The sequence below is a fragment of the Dryobates pubescens genome, chromosome 25, assembly GCF_014839835.1.
Source record: "Dryobates pubescens isolate bDryPub1 chromosome 25, bDryPub1.pri, whole genome shotgun sequence".
Taxonomy (NCBI): Eukaryota; Metazoa; Chordata; class Aves; order Piciformes; family Picidae; genus Dryobates; species Dryobates pubescens.
In genome coordinates this window covers 10,954,237-10,972,888 of record NC_071636.1, presented here as the reverse complement: position 1 = coordinate 10,972,888, position 18,652 = coordinate 10,954,237, and the positions used below count along the sequence as shown (strand labels likewise).

Genomic DNA, 18,652 nt, shown 5'->3' with positions numbered 1-18,652 from the left:
ATTTAGCAATTTATCCCAGCAAAGTTAATGAAGCTGTCTCTACTGGACAATACAAAGCAGAAGTGAAGGAGCTGGGAAAGCACAGTGGTCTGGCCAAGCACAGTACCTGTGTTAGTAGACTAAAACTACTATTCTTGCAACACAGATGTGCTTTGCATTTATTATAGAATTGGTTCAGCTGGAAAAGACTTCTGAGTCCAACTATCAACTTAAGACCACCATGGCCATTAAACCATTTCCCAAGATTCCATGTTCTTCCTCTGACTAATATTAGTCTTAGTGCAAAGCTAAGATCATTCATGATTGCACTACAGTGTAAATTAGTGCACAGCTAAGGTCTTTGAAAATTGTACTCTATGTTAATCCTTGTAACCCAGGAGCTAGTTACTGCATGTAAGCAAGTGACTACCTGTGACAATCAGGGAAGGGTTCTCCCCATGGCTAATGAATTGTGCACATTTTTAAAGCACTGCCACATTAGATATCTTTTCTCACTATGAGAGAAGTAAATTCCCAAGTAAACATAACAATGAGACTTTGAAGGGGTAAGAGCAGCAAGGAAAAAAAACCAAAAACCTATTTAGGTTCTAATAAGTGGAAATTAATGCACTGAGTAGAATTAAGACTTTACAGGCAGCAGAAATAAGTAACAAAAAGAGTTGAAATGGTGCATAACTCAGAAATGTAATCATGTGCTTTTTCGAGCACGTGAGCAATTCCATTAAACTAATCTGCTTTAATTGCAAGTAAGCTTAGAGAGACTACTCACATGCTTAAATTCAAACATATGATTAATTATTTCCCTAAAAGAGAGCCCAGTCAAGAATGAATAATGCCAACAAATGTTGTATGTATGCATTTAAGTGTTTCAAGTTATTTGATTCAGCATTCTAGACTAAGACTTTTAAATTAGCTTTTTGATGGAAAATCTGCTTCCTGGATGCAGAACATTCTCAGAAAGCAGCGTCTGAATTATTACACAGAATTATTTTGCTGAGAGTCAATAGCTAATCACCTAATAGAAGGTTCAAAGATAATCCATTACAACTAAGTGAAAAAGCTCATATTCTGTACGTGTTCAATATGCTTCATAAAACAATGCAAAAAGCACGTCCTTAAGTAAGTTCAAGCTGTACATAGGAGCCAAAAATAATTTTTCTCTCAGCTTTCACCAGTAAACTGATCTTGCAGAACTGGAATTTCAGATGCTAAAAAACCTTCACACACACACACACACAAATTTCAACAATGACCAAATGCTTGCTGTTCAGACTGTCACAGAAGTCTATTATGCACCAGTTAGCATCTCTGATCATACCCCTGAATTAATTATATTCATTTTGCCTTTAATTATTGGGTACTTTACAATATTGGGTAATTTTGCCTTTAAATATTGGGTATTATGTATCATATCCAGAATCGCAGACTCCCAGAATACTAGGGGCTGGAAGGGACCTCGAAAGACCATGTAGTCCAACCCCACTGCCAGAGAAGGATAACCCATACCAGATCACACTGGAACGAATATCTCCAGAGAGGGAAACTCCACAGTCCCCCTGGGCAGCCTGTTCCTGTGTTCCATCATCCTCACAGTGAAAAAAATTTTTCCTCATGTTTATATGGACCTTCCTATGCCTCAAACTTACTCCTTGGTGTTGCTGCTTCTGTATTTTACTCTCATTATTTCTTAAAACAAACAAACAAACAACAAAACCAAAACCAACCAACCAACAAGACACATCCTCACCAGCATCTTTAAAACTGGAATAAAATATTCATCAAGAAGCTGCCTGATGTCTCTATTGTGACAAGTAACAAGTGAACCCGAAGAGGTCAATCAGCCCATAATGTACTGCACTTTATTCTGAGTGAAATGGGAACAGAGAAGATGAATAATTAATTGGTTCTACAATAAAAAAGGAATTTTGTTCACAACTTCCTATTCTAGCTTGGCCTTTAAACATGAAGTTCAACAGATGTTGCCTTCAGAGCGGAGCACTGGCTCACCCTGATATGTATTCTGTACTCGTGTTTGAGTCAGCATTTGAGAAGACCTGTTGCCATATGGAAAACCAGGAACAATTCCTCTAAATAATTACATCAGTTTATTGCTGTCTGTTGCCAAGAGAAACAAGTCTTGTTAGTAATATCCACTTGCGTTGCCAAGTAACTTAATCTTTAGGGAAACGAAATATGCTCCATCACTAGCACTTCCCTAACAATAAATATCCTTTCTAACTGATATCATCAAGGCCCATAACTGCATCTTTGTTCTGACAATTTCCTAAGCTAATCTCTGCTCAGCCAAGGCTTGGTGGGCTAGGAGGTGTGAGTTATCACACTTGGCTTGAGGCATGCACAGAAATGGTATCTGAGTATGAGCTGGGCAGTCTAGGCTGCCCTGACAGTCCCTGGGGAGAAATCAGAACTTTTAAGGCAAGTGAGATAAATGCTTAACAGACAAGATCAACTGCATGTTAGAAGCATCCATTTCTCCACTTATCAGGAGTCCAGGTGGAGGTGGTGTCAGCTTCACTGAACATTAAAGTTAGGGTAGATTAATCCAGGTCAGGTGCTCTCCCACCCAGGCTGCCAGCAGAAATGGAAGCCAGTCCTTGTCAGCCTGATTAAACTTTTCCTTTGGGAGCAAAGCCTGGCAAGAGCTGAGCCTGATGACGAGCCTGTTCTGTAAAACCTGGAGGCTGGGATTTTCGGACTACAACGGCTGTTCAACATCTGCAAGCGTGAGGCCTCTTAGTCAGGTGCTTAAAGGCAGATATAAATATTGGCTTGAGTAACCCAGGAAAGCCAAGCTGGCACCTTCCTCACACTTCTGCTGCAGGTACTGTTGTAGTTTTGCTATTCCTTTCAGTTCATTATCACTTGTAAACTTTGAAAACCTGCTGTTTAAGTGTTATCGTCCAAATTGTTGCAGACAGCAGCTTACTGTTTCTCATTGTTCTTTCCACTTAAATTTCATTCCAGTTTGAAAAGACAGCCCTGACAATCCTCCTTTTTTGCCCTCTCAAGTTTATTGGATTGAGCAGGCTTCCCCTCTACAGATCCTTGCACTGCAGTTCTCTTTTTCTGTCTTTTGTTTTCTGAAAACATGAACATAGCCCTGAAAAACACCACTTCTGCCTTAGGTACCACTTTGTTGCATCAAACAGCTGCAGCCTGTCTCACCAAAATCACCTTGTGTCATTTTAACTCCGCTGTGTTTCTAAGCAGTTCCTGATAAATTCTGTCTAACATGATGCAGTCTCCCCCACAGCTATTATCAAATCTGCACTATTCAGATAGATGCTTGATGGGCCCTTTATTTAAGGCTCACATTACAGAAAGCATTTTTCAGTCTTCAGTGTTTCCTCCCTAAGACAACTGAGCTTGTTGACTCAAGAACTAGCTTGTAGTCGTTGCTGACAGGAACTTGACAAAACTACAGAGCTAATTGTACTTTTCTGGATTCTCTGTGCTCTGTCTCTGATTCATTTTACTATGCTTATCCACTCTCACATGTTAACAACTCCTAATCAACTTCTAGGATACTTTAGTGGTTGGAGGCTTTTATTGTATTCTTTTTTTTTCATTAGGAAAAACATTTCCTGTGCAGATGTCAGAACAGAACCCTCTTTTGTTTTATTCTCTGCTTGTTTGGAAAAAGATACCATGGGCAGAATGATTTCATAGAAGACATACGAAGTTCTCACCTGTATAAGAATACTGATGACAAGGAAATAAAACCCTTTGTTACTAAGGCCTTGTGTTTCTGCTTTATATTTCTCCTTTTCCCAACAGATCGGTTACTTTGTCTAGGACATCCTCCGTATATGAAACTGGTTTGTCATGCCTCACTGCTATGTTGAGTCAGGAGATAAATACTCTGTAAGATCTGATTTGGACCACAATTTATGCCCCTCTCCTTTCAAATTTCTTCCACGGATCCATTTCTGTAATGATATCCATGGGGGGTGGGGGGGTGGGAAGAGCTATTCTCTATGTTCTGTTTGCTTTCAATTATATTTTATTGACTTAAGGCATTTCTATGAGAAAGCCATTTTATCAGAGCATATTTCTGCTTAACTGATAGCAACTGAATTCTTCCAGATATATCTCCCCATTTTTTTCTCCACCACTGTAACTTTTGTTAGGACAAATCCCAAGCCAGTATTTTAAAACTAACTTGGTACAAGTAGCAAACTTCTTAGCCAAGGTATCTGGACAAGTCAGATGTCAGCACAGACCTCCATCCTTCCAAATCTACAGCTGATAATATCAGAACTAAGAACATATGCTCCTGATTAAATGGATTTAACCTTATTCCTGGACCAACAATTCATAATTATTTTACTGTGTACATACACATAGTTTTGTTTTTAAAGATGAATATATATTAGTCTGCAGGGTACAGTGTATATTGAATCAATTGTTTGCAATACAAGTTAGGAAATAATCTAAGTACACAGAGCAATCTGTGTAGCTCATTTTCTACTTATGGAGGTTGATCCTTTGTCTTCATAATTCCTATAGTGTATACAAATTGGCATTGACAATTTACAGCTATTTGCTTCCTAAGGCTCTCTATTTCCTTTGTATTTCTCAAGGTCACATGGACTCAGCCAAACCTGAAAGAGTCATTTTAATTCCCAGTCTTTTCATTTCACTACAATGTAATTATTGTATAGATTTTTGTGTAGATTTATTTATTGTTTTTCTTTTTTCTTCTTCAGTAAGTATACAATAATGAAAATTCAAGTTACCTAACTCAAATTAAGTCACTGTCACCAATATTTAAAACTTAACAGCATTTTTTAAAATTACATAAGCAATCCAAGCATGAAAAATATCCTTTATGATACCATTTCAGAGCAGTGGCACCAAATCCTTATCTTACAATAACCTGTGACTCAAACATTAAGCACAAACCATCATCACATTTCTCTTCTAAAGCTGCATATTCCTTGAGTTATATACAGTGTCCTTTTTATATCTGGACTAAAACATCTTTAGGTGATACAAAATGGAATATTCAGCATCTTACTTTAAACTCCATGCATTAAATTATCTTCTTAGATACCCATATGTAAGTCTAGAGATTTTAGAAATCAGAATTTGTCCTTCTGTATTCAGATGCAGCAATGTGTCTACTTTACCTTTCTCCTCTACCCTTGCTAATGCAGTATTTTATGGATGACAGACCACCAGCCCAAGTGGCTCAAGGCACCTTGGTATAAAGACATGCTTGAATTTAAATCCACACATTTAAATCCATCATAAGTCTGTGTGCTTTGTAGCATCAAGAGAGTCTTACAGATAAGTATATGCCTAAACATTATGCTGAGCTGGGGCTAGAAATGAGGTTTATTCTCTGAAGGAGCAGAACAGTTGCAATACCCCAGTACAGATTAATGATGCTGTAGGAGACTTATCTGTGTATATAGCAGGAAGAGAAAGGTCTCCATTAATAAAAGAGAAAATAATAATTCAGCAAATGCTGGAAATTGTAATAAGCAGAAGAAACACTTGAGCTCATTCTGAACCACAGATTTCATCCTGTACTGCATTCAAAAGAATGATTTCTTACCTTGAATACTCTTTGCTTTTTACTGAAGAGGAGTGACACTAGTGTTCCAGAAGTCCATGATACAAGTCTTTATGATAGAACATTGCTAGTGTGAGATAATTAACTTGTTATGATATTATTTGAATGAGAAAAACTTACTTGAAGGCATTGGCATCTCCATGTACCTTATAGTTGTCTGCACTGATTCTTGAGATAACTCTCGTGACAGCAATGAGAATACCAATATTGACCTGAGGAAGAAGAAGGAGCAAAACTTGGTCAGGGAAGTAAGCACTGACTGTGTCAAAGGTACAAACTATTCTAGGAGTGTACAAATACAACAGAAAAGCAGAACTTTGCATGTTAACATTTATCTGGCAAAAGACATTTCCAGTTTGGGACTGGTATACTTTGACCCCTGTCAATGGATTTCCCTCTGCCTACGGTGCGTAGCGTTTGCTTGTGCTTTCCTTCCTTCAGAAACAGTCCTTGTCTGCTTAGGATAAGGATGGATTGGTACATTGCTTCACAGCTTAAGAAGTGCACGAATTCTCAGTGCACACAAAAAAGTACCCTAACAATCTACTACCAGCTGATGAATTAGACAAGAATTTCAGTGAACAGGAGCATGTGTCTGCATGCTCTTTGGTTTTGTGTTTGCACACACATAGACTTCAGAAAGCAACTTTCCTCCTACAATTCACAGTGCACAACCCCTGTTTCTTACCAAAGTCTGCTTGCAGTTTGAGCACAAGATTATTTTGATATAGCAATGATGAAAATAAGTTAAGCCTGAACCCTGCTCTTCAAAAGTCCTGCTCTTTTTTGCATCAGGCCCAGCGGAAACATCAATAAGATGAAAAGAACCCCAACCAGAAAAGAAGGAAATCTTGAAATGACTAACACTGAAAATGTCTCACAAAAGAATTTGCTCTGGAGTCACAGGTGAAGAAATAAGGAAATACTCTATCACTTAAAGGAAATGCAACAAAGACTGTCTAGTTGTGCAAAGACCCCAGAGAAGAGAACGTGAAGGTTAAAGATGCATTTCCATCTTCCTCTCCAAAGCTGTGCATCACCTACAACTTTAGCATCAAGTTAAGAACAAGGGCAGAACAAAAAAGAAAGAGAAGACTTCAAAACAGTGCTCAGTTAGAACTTGATGATCACACTCTCTTTTGACATAAATATTCTAATGCTGAAGGAAGAGAGGGAGAATTAAAAAATGTTTACATTTGATGACATTTATTTCCTTAGCATCTTTCAAATCTTCTGACCACAGTTATTTTTTTATTTCTAAGGGCAGATCATCACCTGGTATAAAGTAGGAGCAGAGCTGTGATCATTCATTTCTGGCACAGCTTTTTAGCCTGTCCAAAGAATACCAAGTCTATTACTAGTAAACACAAGTGTACTTGCTGTTCAATCAGCTTTACACAGATGAGGAAGAGGTGAAATTCAATAGTCTTCAGATGATTTTCCCTATTCCCACCAAATCATATTTTCTAATAACTTTTATAAATTCTTTGAGGTGATAACAAGTATTTTTAGGAAACTCATTTATATGCTAAATACACATGCTGACTGAAGCAGCACACGATGAATGTGAACAAGTCACACTTTCTCTTCTCCTCCTCCAAACTCTCCAGTTTGCTGCTGCATGTTCACCAAACCGTCATCCCTGTTCCTCCAGAATTACACAGAAAATGTCCAGAGAAGGGCAACAAAGTTGGTGAGGGCCTTGGAACACAAGCCCTATGAGGAGAGACTAAGGGAGCTGGGATTGTTTAGCCTGGAGAAGAGAAGACTCAGGGGTGACCTTATTGCTGTTTACAACTACCTGAAGGGAGGTTGTAGACAAGCAGACGTTGGTCTCTTCTCCCAGGCAACCAGTACCAGAACAAGAGGACACAGTCTCAGGCTGCACCAGGGGAGGTTTAGGCTGGAGGTTAGGAGGAAGTTTTACACAGAGAGAGTGATTGCCCATTGGAATGGGCTGCCCAAGGAGGTGGTGGAGTCACCATTACTGGAGGTGGTCAGGAGGAGACTTGACAGGGTGCTTGATTGCATGGTTTAGTTGGTTGGGTGGTGTTGGATGATAGGTTGGACGCGATGATCTTGAAGGTCTCTTCCAACCTGGTTTATTCTATTCTATATTGTACTAATTCTATTCTATTCTAAAATGTTTCTGTACCCCTAACTTCTCTCCTGATACAGTATCTTTCAGGAACCTTTTTAAGCCTTTTAACCAAAATATCAGTCTTCCCTTTTGACAGTTCCTTGTGGATGTCTCACTGACAGATCAAGCTCATCCTAACACAGATGCTCCGTGATCATTTTTTTCTGATGACTGCAGACAGCAGCACACTTCTGCCAGCCTCACAAGTGCTTAACTGATGCTTTCCTCCACTCCTAATTTTTTTCACACACTCCTAGATTTTTCTTGCTGCACAGTATCTTTAAATATGAGCAGATTTTTCCTAAATAGTGTATAATCAAATACTTCTCTTAAAAAGTCCAATGAAGTCAAAAAAAGAAAAGGCTGAAACCTCACTTGAAACCTCATTCTTCAAACTCTGAATGTCCTACCTCTTACAAAAATCTATGAAAGTTAAGAATGATAAGCACCAACAAATGAATACTTTGAATATTGCAAACTCTCACTCAAACTGAACATGAACCCTAAGAGTTGGTCATCAAAAAGCAGCACAAGACAGTCTCAAAGGAGACAAATTTGATGGTCTTATAAAGCATAAACTTTAGCATTTCTAGATTACTGTTAACTTCAATACATAAAAGAAAAACATAAATTAAATTGGAAATTAATTTCCTAAGTATTTTGTATGGTCTGAAGTGGGCATTTTAAAAAGCCTTGAGCACCTCCTGTTTTGCAGTCAGTGCAACTACATCCTTTCCAGGGTGTTTAATATGTTTAAAGGGCAAGGAGGAAACATTGTGATCTCACTGCTGATAAAAAACAGGGCACTTGTAAAATTAGCAATGAACCATTAGCCTCAACTCCCAGAGTTCCATATTTGTGTTTCCTGAGCCTCATGAAAATTTTGGCTTAGCTATTTTAAGAAATTAGTGTAATCTCCTTCAGACTAAATAAACAGATTATCTACAAATGTATTCCTTTGTTAGTGTTTCAGTCAGTAAAGCATGGAGGTATTTCCTTTGCCATATAATGGGAAACCAAAATACAGCCACTGAACTGTCTCACCAGTGATTTTTATTTTTATTTGGCATCTGATGTAAATACTTTGCCAATTCTTTGAATGTGAGTATGCTTAGTTGATGAAACACTCATTATGCTTTAACCTATATCAGAAGGTTCAAAGTAGGAGAATAAACATTTGGATAAGGGAACTGTTTATACTTCCTACTTCTTACTTTTCTGAAAGGACAGATGACCTGATAGCTGCAGGAGTTTTGCCTTAAAACAACACAGGAACACAGAATATTTTTACTTGCAGGTATTGGGCACCCTCTACTTTCAAAAATATACATCTGGTAACATTAGTGCTTGTTTCCTAACTCACAGGACTCTTTTCAAGGCAGCTTGTCCAACACCAGGCACTCACAATTCTCTTCAAAATCAGTATGAGCTGCCAGTTCCTATTATTGTAAGCTTGATCCAAAGCCCACAAGAGCAAATGGAAAGATCCCAATGACATCAGGGTGCTCTGGCTCACTCTAGTGACAGCTTCAACTGACTAGAAGTTGTCAGATCACGAACAGAGTTAAATGAGTAAAAAGGATCTCTTTCAAAATCTTATCAAACTTTTGGCAGAGCAGATACAGTGAGACAAACTCTTTCCCTCACATAGCTCTTTCTTTTTTTTTTTTCCAGAGGTTTCACCTAGATTTCCTCCAAGACTCACGAGATTTTTGCTTCTTCTTTATTACAGTGCAGAAATCCTGTGTGTAAAATCCCCCTGATGTGGTGTGTTGCATCCTAGCCAACAAAAGGCTTGGCAGCACAGAGAAACCAAAAGATGGATAAAACACATTGCCTTAATTAAATCCATTGACCAGCTTTCCTCTAAAACCACAAACTATTTTAGGCTCCACTTCAGTTTTGGGCAATGGTACAGGGAGCCATAACTGACTCTTCCATTTTAAACCTCTAGTGAGGTTTAACATGTTTTCTCTCATGGGTGTTCTGCATTTTCAAACACGGCTAGCTGACTAAATTAGACCAGGATTAAAATTAGAGAGAATGATTTTGGAAAGCCTGATTCCACCTTTAGCTATTGCAGAACAACTACAGATGGAACAGAATAAATTGAGTTGGTGTAGACTTCTGTGTATATGACTTCATATTAATGTAGTGTCTCACTAGTCAGAGCTGACTATCAGATCAAAACTTTCAGGTTGGAAAGGAAATACACACAAAAATAAAAATAATCATAGAATGGTTTGGGTTGGAAGGGACCCTTTAAAATTGTCTAGTCAGTAAGCAGGGACATTTTTAACTAGATCAGTTTGCTCATCTAAATACTAAAGTGCAACATATTCATGACTTCTACTCTTTCCTAATATTAATGCTTAATGTCTCATTTCTTACAATCTGTACCCTTGTTCTGAAAAATGTTGCATGCTTTCCTGCAGTTAATAAGGAGAAATTCAAGTGTAAATTAATGAAGGGATTTAATTTTTAAATGGTAAAAGTGGTCATAAGTGAGTATTAAGAAGACAGAATGAGAAGCTTAGCAGCTGTGGTCTCTTCATTTGTTCTCTGATCCACCACAGTGCTTAAGCAGATACTTGATTTCAATGACTCTGAGGAATCCTACTGTCTCAGGGCCTTGAAACACTATGGGTCCAATTCTGTCACCTTTTCCCATGATGACTGTTGCCTAATAAAAAGCACAAATTTTCACTTTTCAATCAGTGGGCCTGCCTGCAAAATAAGGTACTGTTCAACTTAGGGAACTCCCTGCAGAATAAGATACTGTTCAATTTATGAAACTCTTACTAATTCTGCACTGGTACATAAAAGCGGAATAAATACCAAAAGAATTTAATAAATCACATATGTTCAGCAGGTATAAGGGAGATAATATTTTCTTTTATATTGAATACTCATAAGCAAGTCCCATCTGAAGACAGTGATGGAAAATCTCAGCCTGAGACCTAACAAACCCACCAGGAAAAATAGCTGCTTACAGGGAAAACAATAGAAAGGACCTGCCACTACAGCCCAGTATCTGTCCCCTGCAAGGGGTTGTTGAGTCTGCAGCACATCCACTGCTCCTTGTACACAGTTGCTTTCTGCAGAATTTCCTTAATTCTGCCATATGTATGGAAACTCACCAAGGCAGCAGATGGTTGATAACAAAGCAAGCCTTCTGCCAGAAGTTTTAATGTCTTATTCCAAAAATTCAGGTGCTTTGTCAAGTGTTGCTTGTTTGGGTTTAGTGTTCTTGTGGGTTGTTTGGGTTTTTTTCTCCCCTTTAGGACACATCCCAGACCAACACTGACTGAGATTAGTTTGGGGTTGATATTATTTTCGATACTTCTTGTCAAAGCTGCCTATAGAGGCTTGGGTGTTGTGGTTTTGGGGTGATCTTTAAACCTTAAGATGCAGGTAGAAGCCAAAAAAACTATACATAGAAGGAACTATTTCCTTCATCAGATGTCTTGAATCAAACTCAAACTCCTTCCAAAGAAAGCACTTTGAGTATGGGAATCCATATAGGGCTGGGAGGTTCTGTGAATTACTACCTAGAAAAGTATGTGTGAGCATTTTTTTCCCAGTCACACTCCCACCACATCAGTCTGTTTTCAGGCTCCATGATGGCTATATTGCCTGTGAGGCTGTGGCAGGACAAAAGTAGATTGTGTCTGCCTAGTCTCTAGCGAGTGGGAGTTGAAAAGAGCAGTCCCTGTTTTCTTCACAGCATAATCCTTTTTCTTGGCAGAGAGAAGCTGTGGATGGAAGTAGTCAAAAACTGCTTTTTGAGAAGTATTTTCATAGCTAAACACTAGCTCATGCAACTAGTGGGTAATTTGTTATTTAAAGAGCACAGGCACATATGCACACACAAAATAGTGTTGAGTCTTATTATTTCCCTATAGGTTCTAACCCATTTTTCAGCTAACATATTCCTTGCCTAGAGAGAATAATCTGTCAGCTCGCTTGCTGCTATTTTGGGCAGAGCCAGGTTTAGACTATTTAACAAATTGCTCTACATGGATCAATCTTGTGAGCTCACTCTTTCTCAAAATATTTGTATCCCTACAAGAATATAACTTAAGCTGCACAAGTATTACTTATCATAAGAGAGAGATAGCCATTTAAACCTTTACTTTCACTGGCAAGCAGTCACACATGCAAATTGTTGAAGTCTGTGGTCACTCAGGTGAGCAAGTGTTTCACTCTCTGGCATGCTTTGATTAATACCATATTTGGATGGCAGCTGGGAATGATTGGATTTCACTGGTTGCATCTCATTTCCTCCTTTGTTGATGAACAATGGCCAGAAACCAAGTGTTAATGTGAGAAGGAGACATTGGGATACTAGGCTATTTCAATTGCTCTCCAATCATCAATATCTACATATCCTTGAATATACATTCACATACATAAAGTCCAAGGTAAAGGCCAACAAGGAATTAAATTTGCTGGAATTAGGTCCAGATCTGTTTAGCCAGCTCTACCCAGTAACAAGCATTTCTTATTTCCATGTTTATGCTTTCACTTAGGTAATAGAACTTCTGCCCCTACTGCACAGGGGCTTTCCAGTATTGCCTTTAGTAATTTGATTTAAATGCTAACATGAAACGATTTCTGTCACATCAATGCAGCAACAATTTTCACTGGTTTGTTAATATATGCTCATATAGCCTAGTTTTTCAGAGTGTGTATCTTGGGTCAAAGATGCTAGAGTAGGCTGGTCTGCTTAAAAGGGGCACTGATTTCACTGTCTCCCCAGGCAAATGTTAGGATGTCCACTCAGCTGCACTGTAAAATTGCCTGTGATGGAAAAGGTCAGCCAAGGAGTCACACTCTGCTTCCAAACAGCTATAGAGATATACAATGGTAAATGCTAGTTCTAAATGTATAGCTCTCCTTCCTTCCTTTGACCTGTGAGCAAGATGTGTGAGGGTTTTCTCTGTGATGAAAACTGGGAAAGTTTCTTTGTGCTTTCCATGGGAATCTTAGCTTTCCTAGGGAAGAACATGGTAGAGTGAGTGGCTCCTTTTGATGTTCCTCTATGCAGGCAGCCAGGTTCTTATTTACTTGATTCTCCTTAAACACCACAGAAGGCAGACTGGTCTAGATTTGGGGGTATGTTTTTAAAATGTAAGTAAAGCTTTAAAGGCAACCAGGTTTCACTAGTCAGTGAGTCTGCTGAGTCAATTTCTCTAATTATTGAGTCTATTCTGTGTTCATACTGTCACTCTGACACTATAACCTGCAGCAAAAATCGTAGATAACCTGATCAATTAAAGTATTTGAAACAGTACTGAAGAGGAATAATCTCCTACTTAATCCCTACACCCCCACCCCCAATTCCTTAATCATAGTGATTAAATTGCAACTCATTGTAATTTAATGGGCATAATTAAACTGCTGTAGAGCATTCATGTATCAGCATCAGAGCTGTGAACCTGCACCCTGGCCTGGAAAGATGCTGTTCATTCTGGCTGGCAGAGGTGTTTGCAGCAGCCACCTGAACCCAGCAAACTCACTTTAACAGCCCTGCCTTGATCAGCTGGACCAAACAGTCCTTCCTTCACATCAAAATCAGAGGTACAGCACAGAAAACACCATAAAATTCAGAGAAGGAAAGAAAGTAATTCTGGACTATTCATCTCTGCTGTTCCACTGACCTGGCCCAAGGACTGATATCAGCACTTCAGCTAGTTCTGTTGTATGGCTGACACGGGTGCACAACAAGAGTGAGCAGCAGCCGTGGTTTTACCTACCAGGATTACAAACAGCGCCGGTGCCACAAAAGCCCAGATTGCTCCGTTCTGTAATGAGAGCCAGCAGCTGCAGAGACAAACCAGAATGATTTCAGAAGAAACACATGGTCATTTCATTAATAATGCTCTTCATTTAAAAGGAGACTAAGAGTAGTAAAACAGACTAAAAGACAGTGCAAAAAAAGACTGATGCATTTTGAAAGCAAGCGACTCTCCCTCACCTGGGGAATCTGAAGGCAGAATCTCATTTTGATTTGTATCTTGCAGAGAGCCAGTGACAGCTATCTGCCCCAGCATGCCTTCAAATAGCATCAGGGTGGAAAGATGGGAATAAAGGAAAGGCTTTTTTAGCTGTTTGTTGTTCTCGTATCCTGTATCACAGGCAGTCATTTCAGTGCTGTGAGCACTGTCATTGTAGCAAGAGATAAATTGAAGCTCTCCCTGCCTTGCCTAGCTGGTGGTGAGGAAGAGGCTGAGAAACGTGCTGTCAGCTTCACCTGTCTTTCTCACAGCAGTGCTGATATAAATGAGCATATATACACACCAAAAATAACTCTTGCTCCAAATCTCTTGCTTACATTATGCTAAGACTGAATCCTATGGGGTTTTTCTCAGGTAAATTTGCTTTTCTTTTTCCAAATTAGAAGGGAACTAAGTTTTCAACATTCTTGTCAACATCCATTCTAGATTTTCATCTGTTCAGCAGCAAGTTTTCTACAAAACATGAAATAACTTTAATCAAAGATTATCCTCATCTTGTGAGAAATGTTTCTAAGCATGGTGTGAGCAGGGAACTCACTGTAGAAGTCCTCATGCCTCTGCAACAAGAGGGGAAATACAAGCAAAACATCTCATGAGCTCGTTGTTCATCTCAGCAGTCAAAACTGGACCCAAGGCTTCTAGGTCTAAGAACAGACCCATACAACCAGGCAACCCATTCTCCCAGGCAACCAGGGCCAGAACAAGAGGACACAGTCTCAAGCTGTGCCAGGGGAGGTTTAGACTGGATGTTAGGAAGAAATTCTCCGTAGAGAGAGTGATTGCCCATTGGAATGGGCTGCCCGGGGAGGCGGTGGAGTCACCATCACTGGAGGTGTTCAGGAGGAGACTTGATGGAGTGCTTGGTGCCATGGTTTAGTTGATTAGATGGTGTTGGATGATGGGTTGGATGTGACGATCTTGAAGGTCTCTTCCAACCTGGTCTATTCTATTCTATTCTATTCTATTCTATTCTATTCTATTCTATTCTATTCTAACAGTCATACATTTGGAAGTTATTTCCCCTGCTCCTCAGCAGGACCTTGCAGAGCTACAGCTCTATTAAGTTTTCTTCCCTTGAGGTTTTTTTATCCTTATTGCACCGGGAGTGCAGACACTTTCGTACTCACTTGCCACTTTCTCCATAGCTGTCTAGAGAGGATGTTGCAGAAATTACACAAATCACCAGTGGACAGCCTGCAAAAAAAAAAAAAAAAGGGCCAAGTCAGTAGTGATATTAATAACAAAAGTACATCTTCCAGTACACTCTGTGAATTCAGCTAAATTTTGTGTGGATAACAGAACAGCTCAGAGTAATTTGCGAATTAAGGCTAACTTTACATCATCCTGCAGCTGTGGAATACAGCATTTTCATCAATTAATGCCAGAGAAACAAAACAGCTTTTCAGTGAAGTGCTATTTTAACAATTAAACTGAATTAGAGCCAATTCCATGGAGAATCACAGTTCTCTTTCAGCCTGCTTTTTCTTTATGTCACTTTTGTCTCTTGCTCTTCAGGCAGTGGTATCCTGTGAAGCATTATCAGCCTTACTGTAACCACTGTCCCCCAGGTAAGTGCACCTTGTTCAACAATTCAAAACAATCGTCAAAAGAAAGTTGAATTCCTCACAGAGCTGCAGGACTAGCAGGCAGGAAGGCAGAAATGGTGACATTTAGTCACCCAGAGCATCACACACAGCAGCATGAGACAGTTATGAAAAAACAAGCCAATTCAGATCCCCCTCAGATGTCCAACCAAGACTTATTTTAACATAAATATGTAATAGCTCTCCAAGACTTCTGTGTTTAAAGTAGACTATGCTTCCAGATGGGTTTTGACAGTTCCAGTGTGCTGCTCCCTGGGAGGTGGAGGAGCTCTTTATGAGGATTATACAAAGGCAGCCAATTATGGTCCTGCTGTCAGGGGGAGTTGCATGTCCCTGGCCCCCAGCCCTGCTATATCCTGTTGTGCCACTTTAGCACAGTTTTTCAGGCCAGAAGCTGGATAAGGAGTGAGGAGTTTCTTGCTAATGTTTCTGAATACAGTAAAACTTCATCCCTTTAAATATTAGATGATTGTTAATTACTGTTTGATTTAATAAAATGTGAAGGTTTGGGGGTTTATCATTTTATGGAATTTAATAACCAGGTCCCAGACAGAGTATTAAACAGGATAGCTTAAAGTTTCAATTTTCTGCATGAGGCTTTACAAAATTCTCAGACAAGCATTTTCTGCTTAATCTTACCAATATCATCCCCATAAAAGTCTGTAAAATTTTCCTTCAATGACAGAACTATAACTTTTGGAAGAAATATTTTCATGCTGTAATGACTGTGGCTAGAAGCACTTTGTATTTATAAATAAGAAAGATACTTAATACTTAAGAAGCAGCATCTACAGGCATTGGTTAAGACTTAGGCTTTGAAATCCAGTCTGCAGGATGGGGTTTAATATCTCATAAACTTCATTCTGCTCTCCCATACTTGTCCTCATCAGGAATAAGTCCTTAGAAATTATATTTGTGTAAGACCTAAGCAGAAGCAAGATTAATGTTGGGTATTAGGGAAATTTTGTTTAATGAAAGAGTGGTCAGGCATTTGAATAGGTTGTCCAGGGAGGTGGTGGAGTCACCATCCCTGGAGGTGTTCGAGAAATGTGTGACCATGGCTTGATGGCCATGGTAGTGTGGGTTGATGGTTGGACTCAATGATCTTAGAGGTCTTTTCCAACTCAAAAAATTCCATTTTACTTTGCTGTCACATTTGTCCTTTTAAGAGGAAATCCCTACATACATTAAACCAAAATGAAGACTAATTGTATTCAGCAGAGCAATTAAGCACAGACATTAGCCTGCCTACTGAAATTTCACCTGCCATTGGTGTGTGAACTTCCTGGACTGAGGGTCCACCAGTATGTCTACCTGTTCCAAATCACATCCTTGGCTACTGAATAGACATTGTTGATTGACACTGTCTTCTGATGCCAGCTGTTTTTCCAAAGCAGGGGTTTTGTCACAGAAGCAAAAACACCTGTGCCAAACAAGCTCTATACTTCTACTCTGCTTTTTTTTTCCCCCCTAGTCACATGCTGGATATTTAAAGGATTTAGCATGATTCTATCAATTTTAAATGGCAGTGAAGAAGAAAATTAAATACAGAGTTGCTTTGGAAGATAATAAAACTTAGGCAGATGAAACATAGAGCAGTCATCTGCATAAAAAGAGCTGTTAGTGAGAATAAAATGGTCTGCAGACTGTAGAGCAGTGTTTGTCTTGTCTTTGCATTAACAAAATATTAAATGGAAAATGGCAATGGAGGCAGATTCAAGGTTTTGTTACAGTAAAATTAGAGTATTTTTCCTTTAAGAAACACCCATTCCATGAATTTCATAAAGGTTAAAAAATATATATTTAGCCTGAGGGGATCATAAGATTTGATCTGGACTGAAGAGTTTGTACGGATTATACATTATTCCTAAAACAAAAGTGATTTTTTTACTTTATCCTTAGACAGTAATAATTACAGAAGAGCTGTGAAGTTTATCTACACCTGTAAGAGGCAATATTGCTGTTGTGCTGTTTATCATCCATGAAAGAATTACAGTTATGGTTTTTCACTGTATCTGAATGTTTCCTCGGTTAGTAGATGCTACAAATATGCTCATCAACCACACTCCTAATTACTGGACCGCAGTATCAAATGACAATGTTCTAGCACACCTTTCTGGCAATTGATCTGTGGCAATGGTGTCATCCATGTCACTGCACTCCTAGAGCAATACAGCATCACATTCAAATAGGTTAAATCAGCCTAGATGGAGCATGTGGTGCTGCAGATCAAGTTCTCAGGGTCCTCAAGCCAGGTAATTTAAAGTTACCTCCCAAACTCATCACCAAAATACAGCCTGTGCAGTGGGCGTAAAGCCTTAACACCTGGCACAGAAAGACAAATAACGCCACTCTTGCTCAGACAGAATTCTCCCTCAATTCCACCCAAATGCAGCTGCTAGGGTAAAACCTAAAATGAATGTCACCCAGGTCCTCTTTTTCAGCATTGAACTTCATATCTAAATCCATTTGCTTTGTGTTTCTGAGACATTAATAATAAGATGGAAAATGCCTGTAAGTCTGTGTGCTGCATTTTGAAAGCTGCTGTGTCTTACAGAACACAAAGGAAAACAGGCTGGAGAAATTCTGTGGCAGACAGTGCAAAACAATTTTAGGACATTGATTCTAAAAGGCTAAATGGATCATTTATTGTGAAAGATGAAGGGTTAGACACAAATAAAAGTATATTTCCTTCCAATAGTGAAAATATCTACTTTACTGGATTGGGGGAAGTGTATTTGTTTGCAGAAGTTAATTTTCTATGATTTCCTTTTCTTCTGTGCATTACACTATATCTATGCATATCTATCTGAGTCTACCTCAAGCAACAGCAAACAAAGAAGTTTAGGTCTTTTGACAGCTCAAAACAGTCTCCAAAGGATAGGAAATTGTCTGAAATAGGAAAACATGTTCAGGCCAAAATGCCACAGCAAAATCTTCAGTATCAGAATGTGTACCTACAAGTGGGTGGGTGGGAAGTTCTGCTACAATAATCTGTATGTTATGCTGAATCACCAAGGCAACAAAAGTATTTTTGTGTTCCCATCAGTCTCAAGGTAGTTTTAAAGGTAGGATATTATCACCTTCTTCAAGTTTCTTTTCTTTTGAAACCCTGACAACTGCAGAGTTTGAGGCAATCTTAGGACTCTTGGGACTAAAGATAATACACAGGAACTTCAATCAGCTCTGCACATTTGGTGTCGTTTCTGATTACTGTTGAACTCATTTCACAGGTGTAATATCTCTCAGAAATCTTGATACATGTTAGGAGATCAGTAATACCCAG

General features: G+C 39.0%; 1 protein-coding gene across 1 annotated transcript in view; it reads right to left on the bottom strand.

Annotated features, from left to right (window-relative positions):
* The window catches only part of ADGRD1 (adhesion G protein-coupled receptor D1), a 158,489-nt gene that overhangs the window by 22,668 nt on the left and 117,169 nt on the right, over window positions 1–18,652 (bottom strand). The window contains 3 exon segments of the mRNA XM_054173241.1: window positions 5,723–5,814; window positions 13,502–13,568; window positions 14,890–14,956. Coding sequence (XP_054029216.1) covers window positions 5,723–5,814; window positions 13,502–13,568; window positions 14,890–14,956 — 226 coding nt within the window.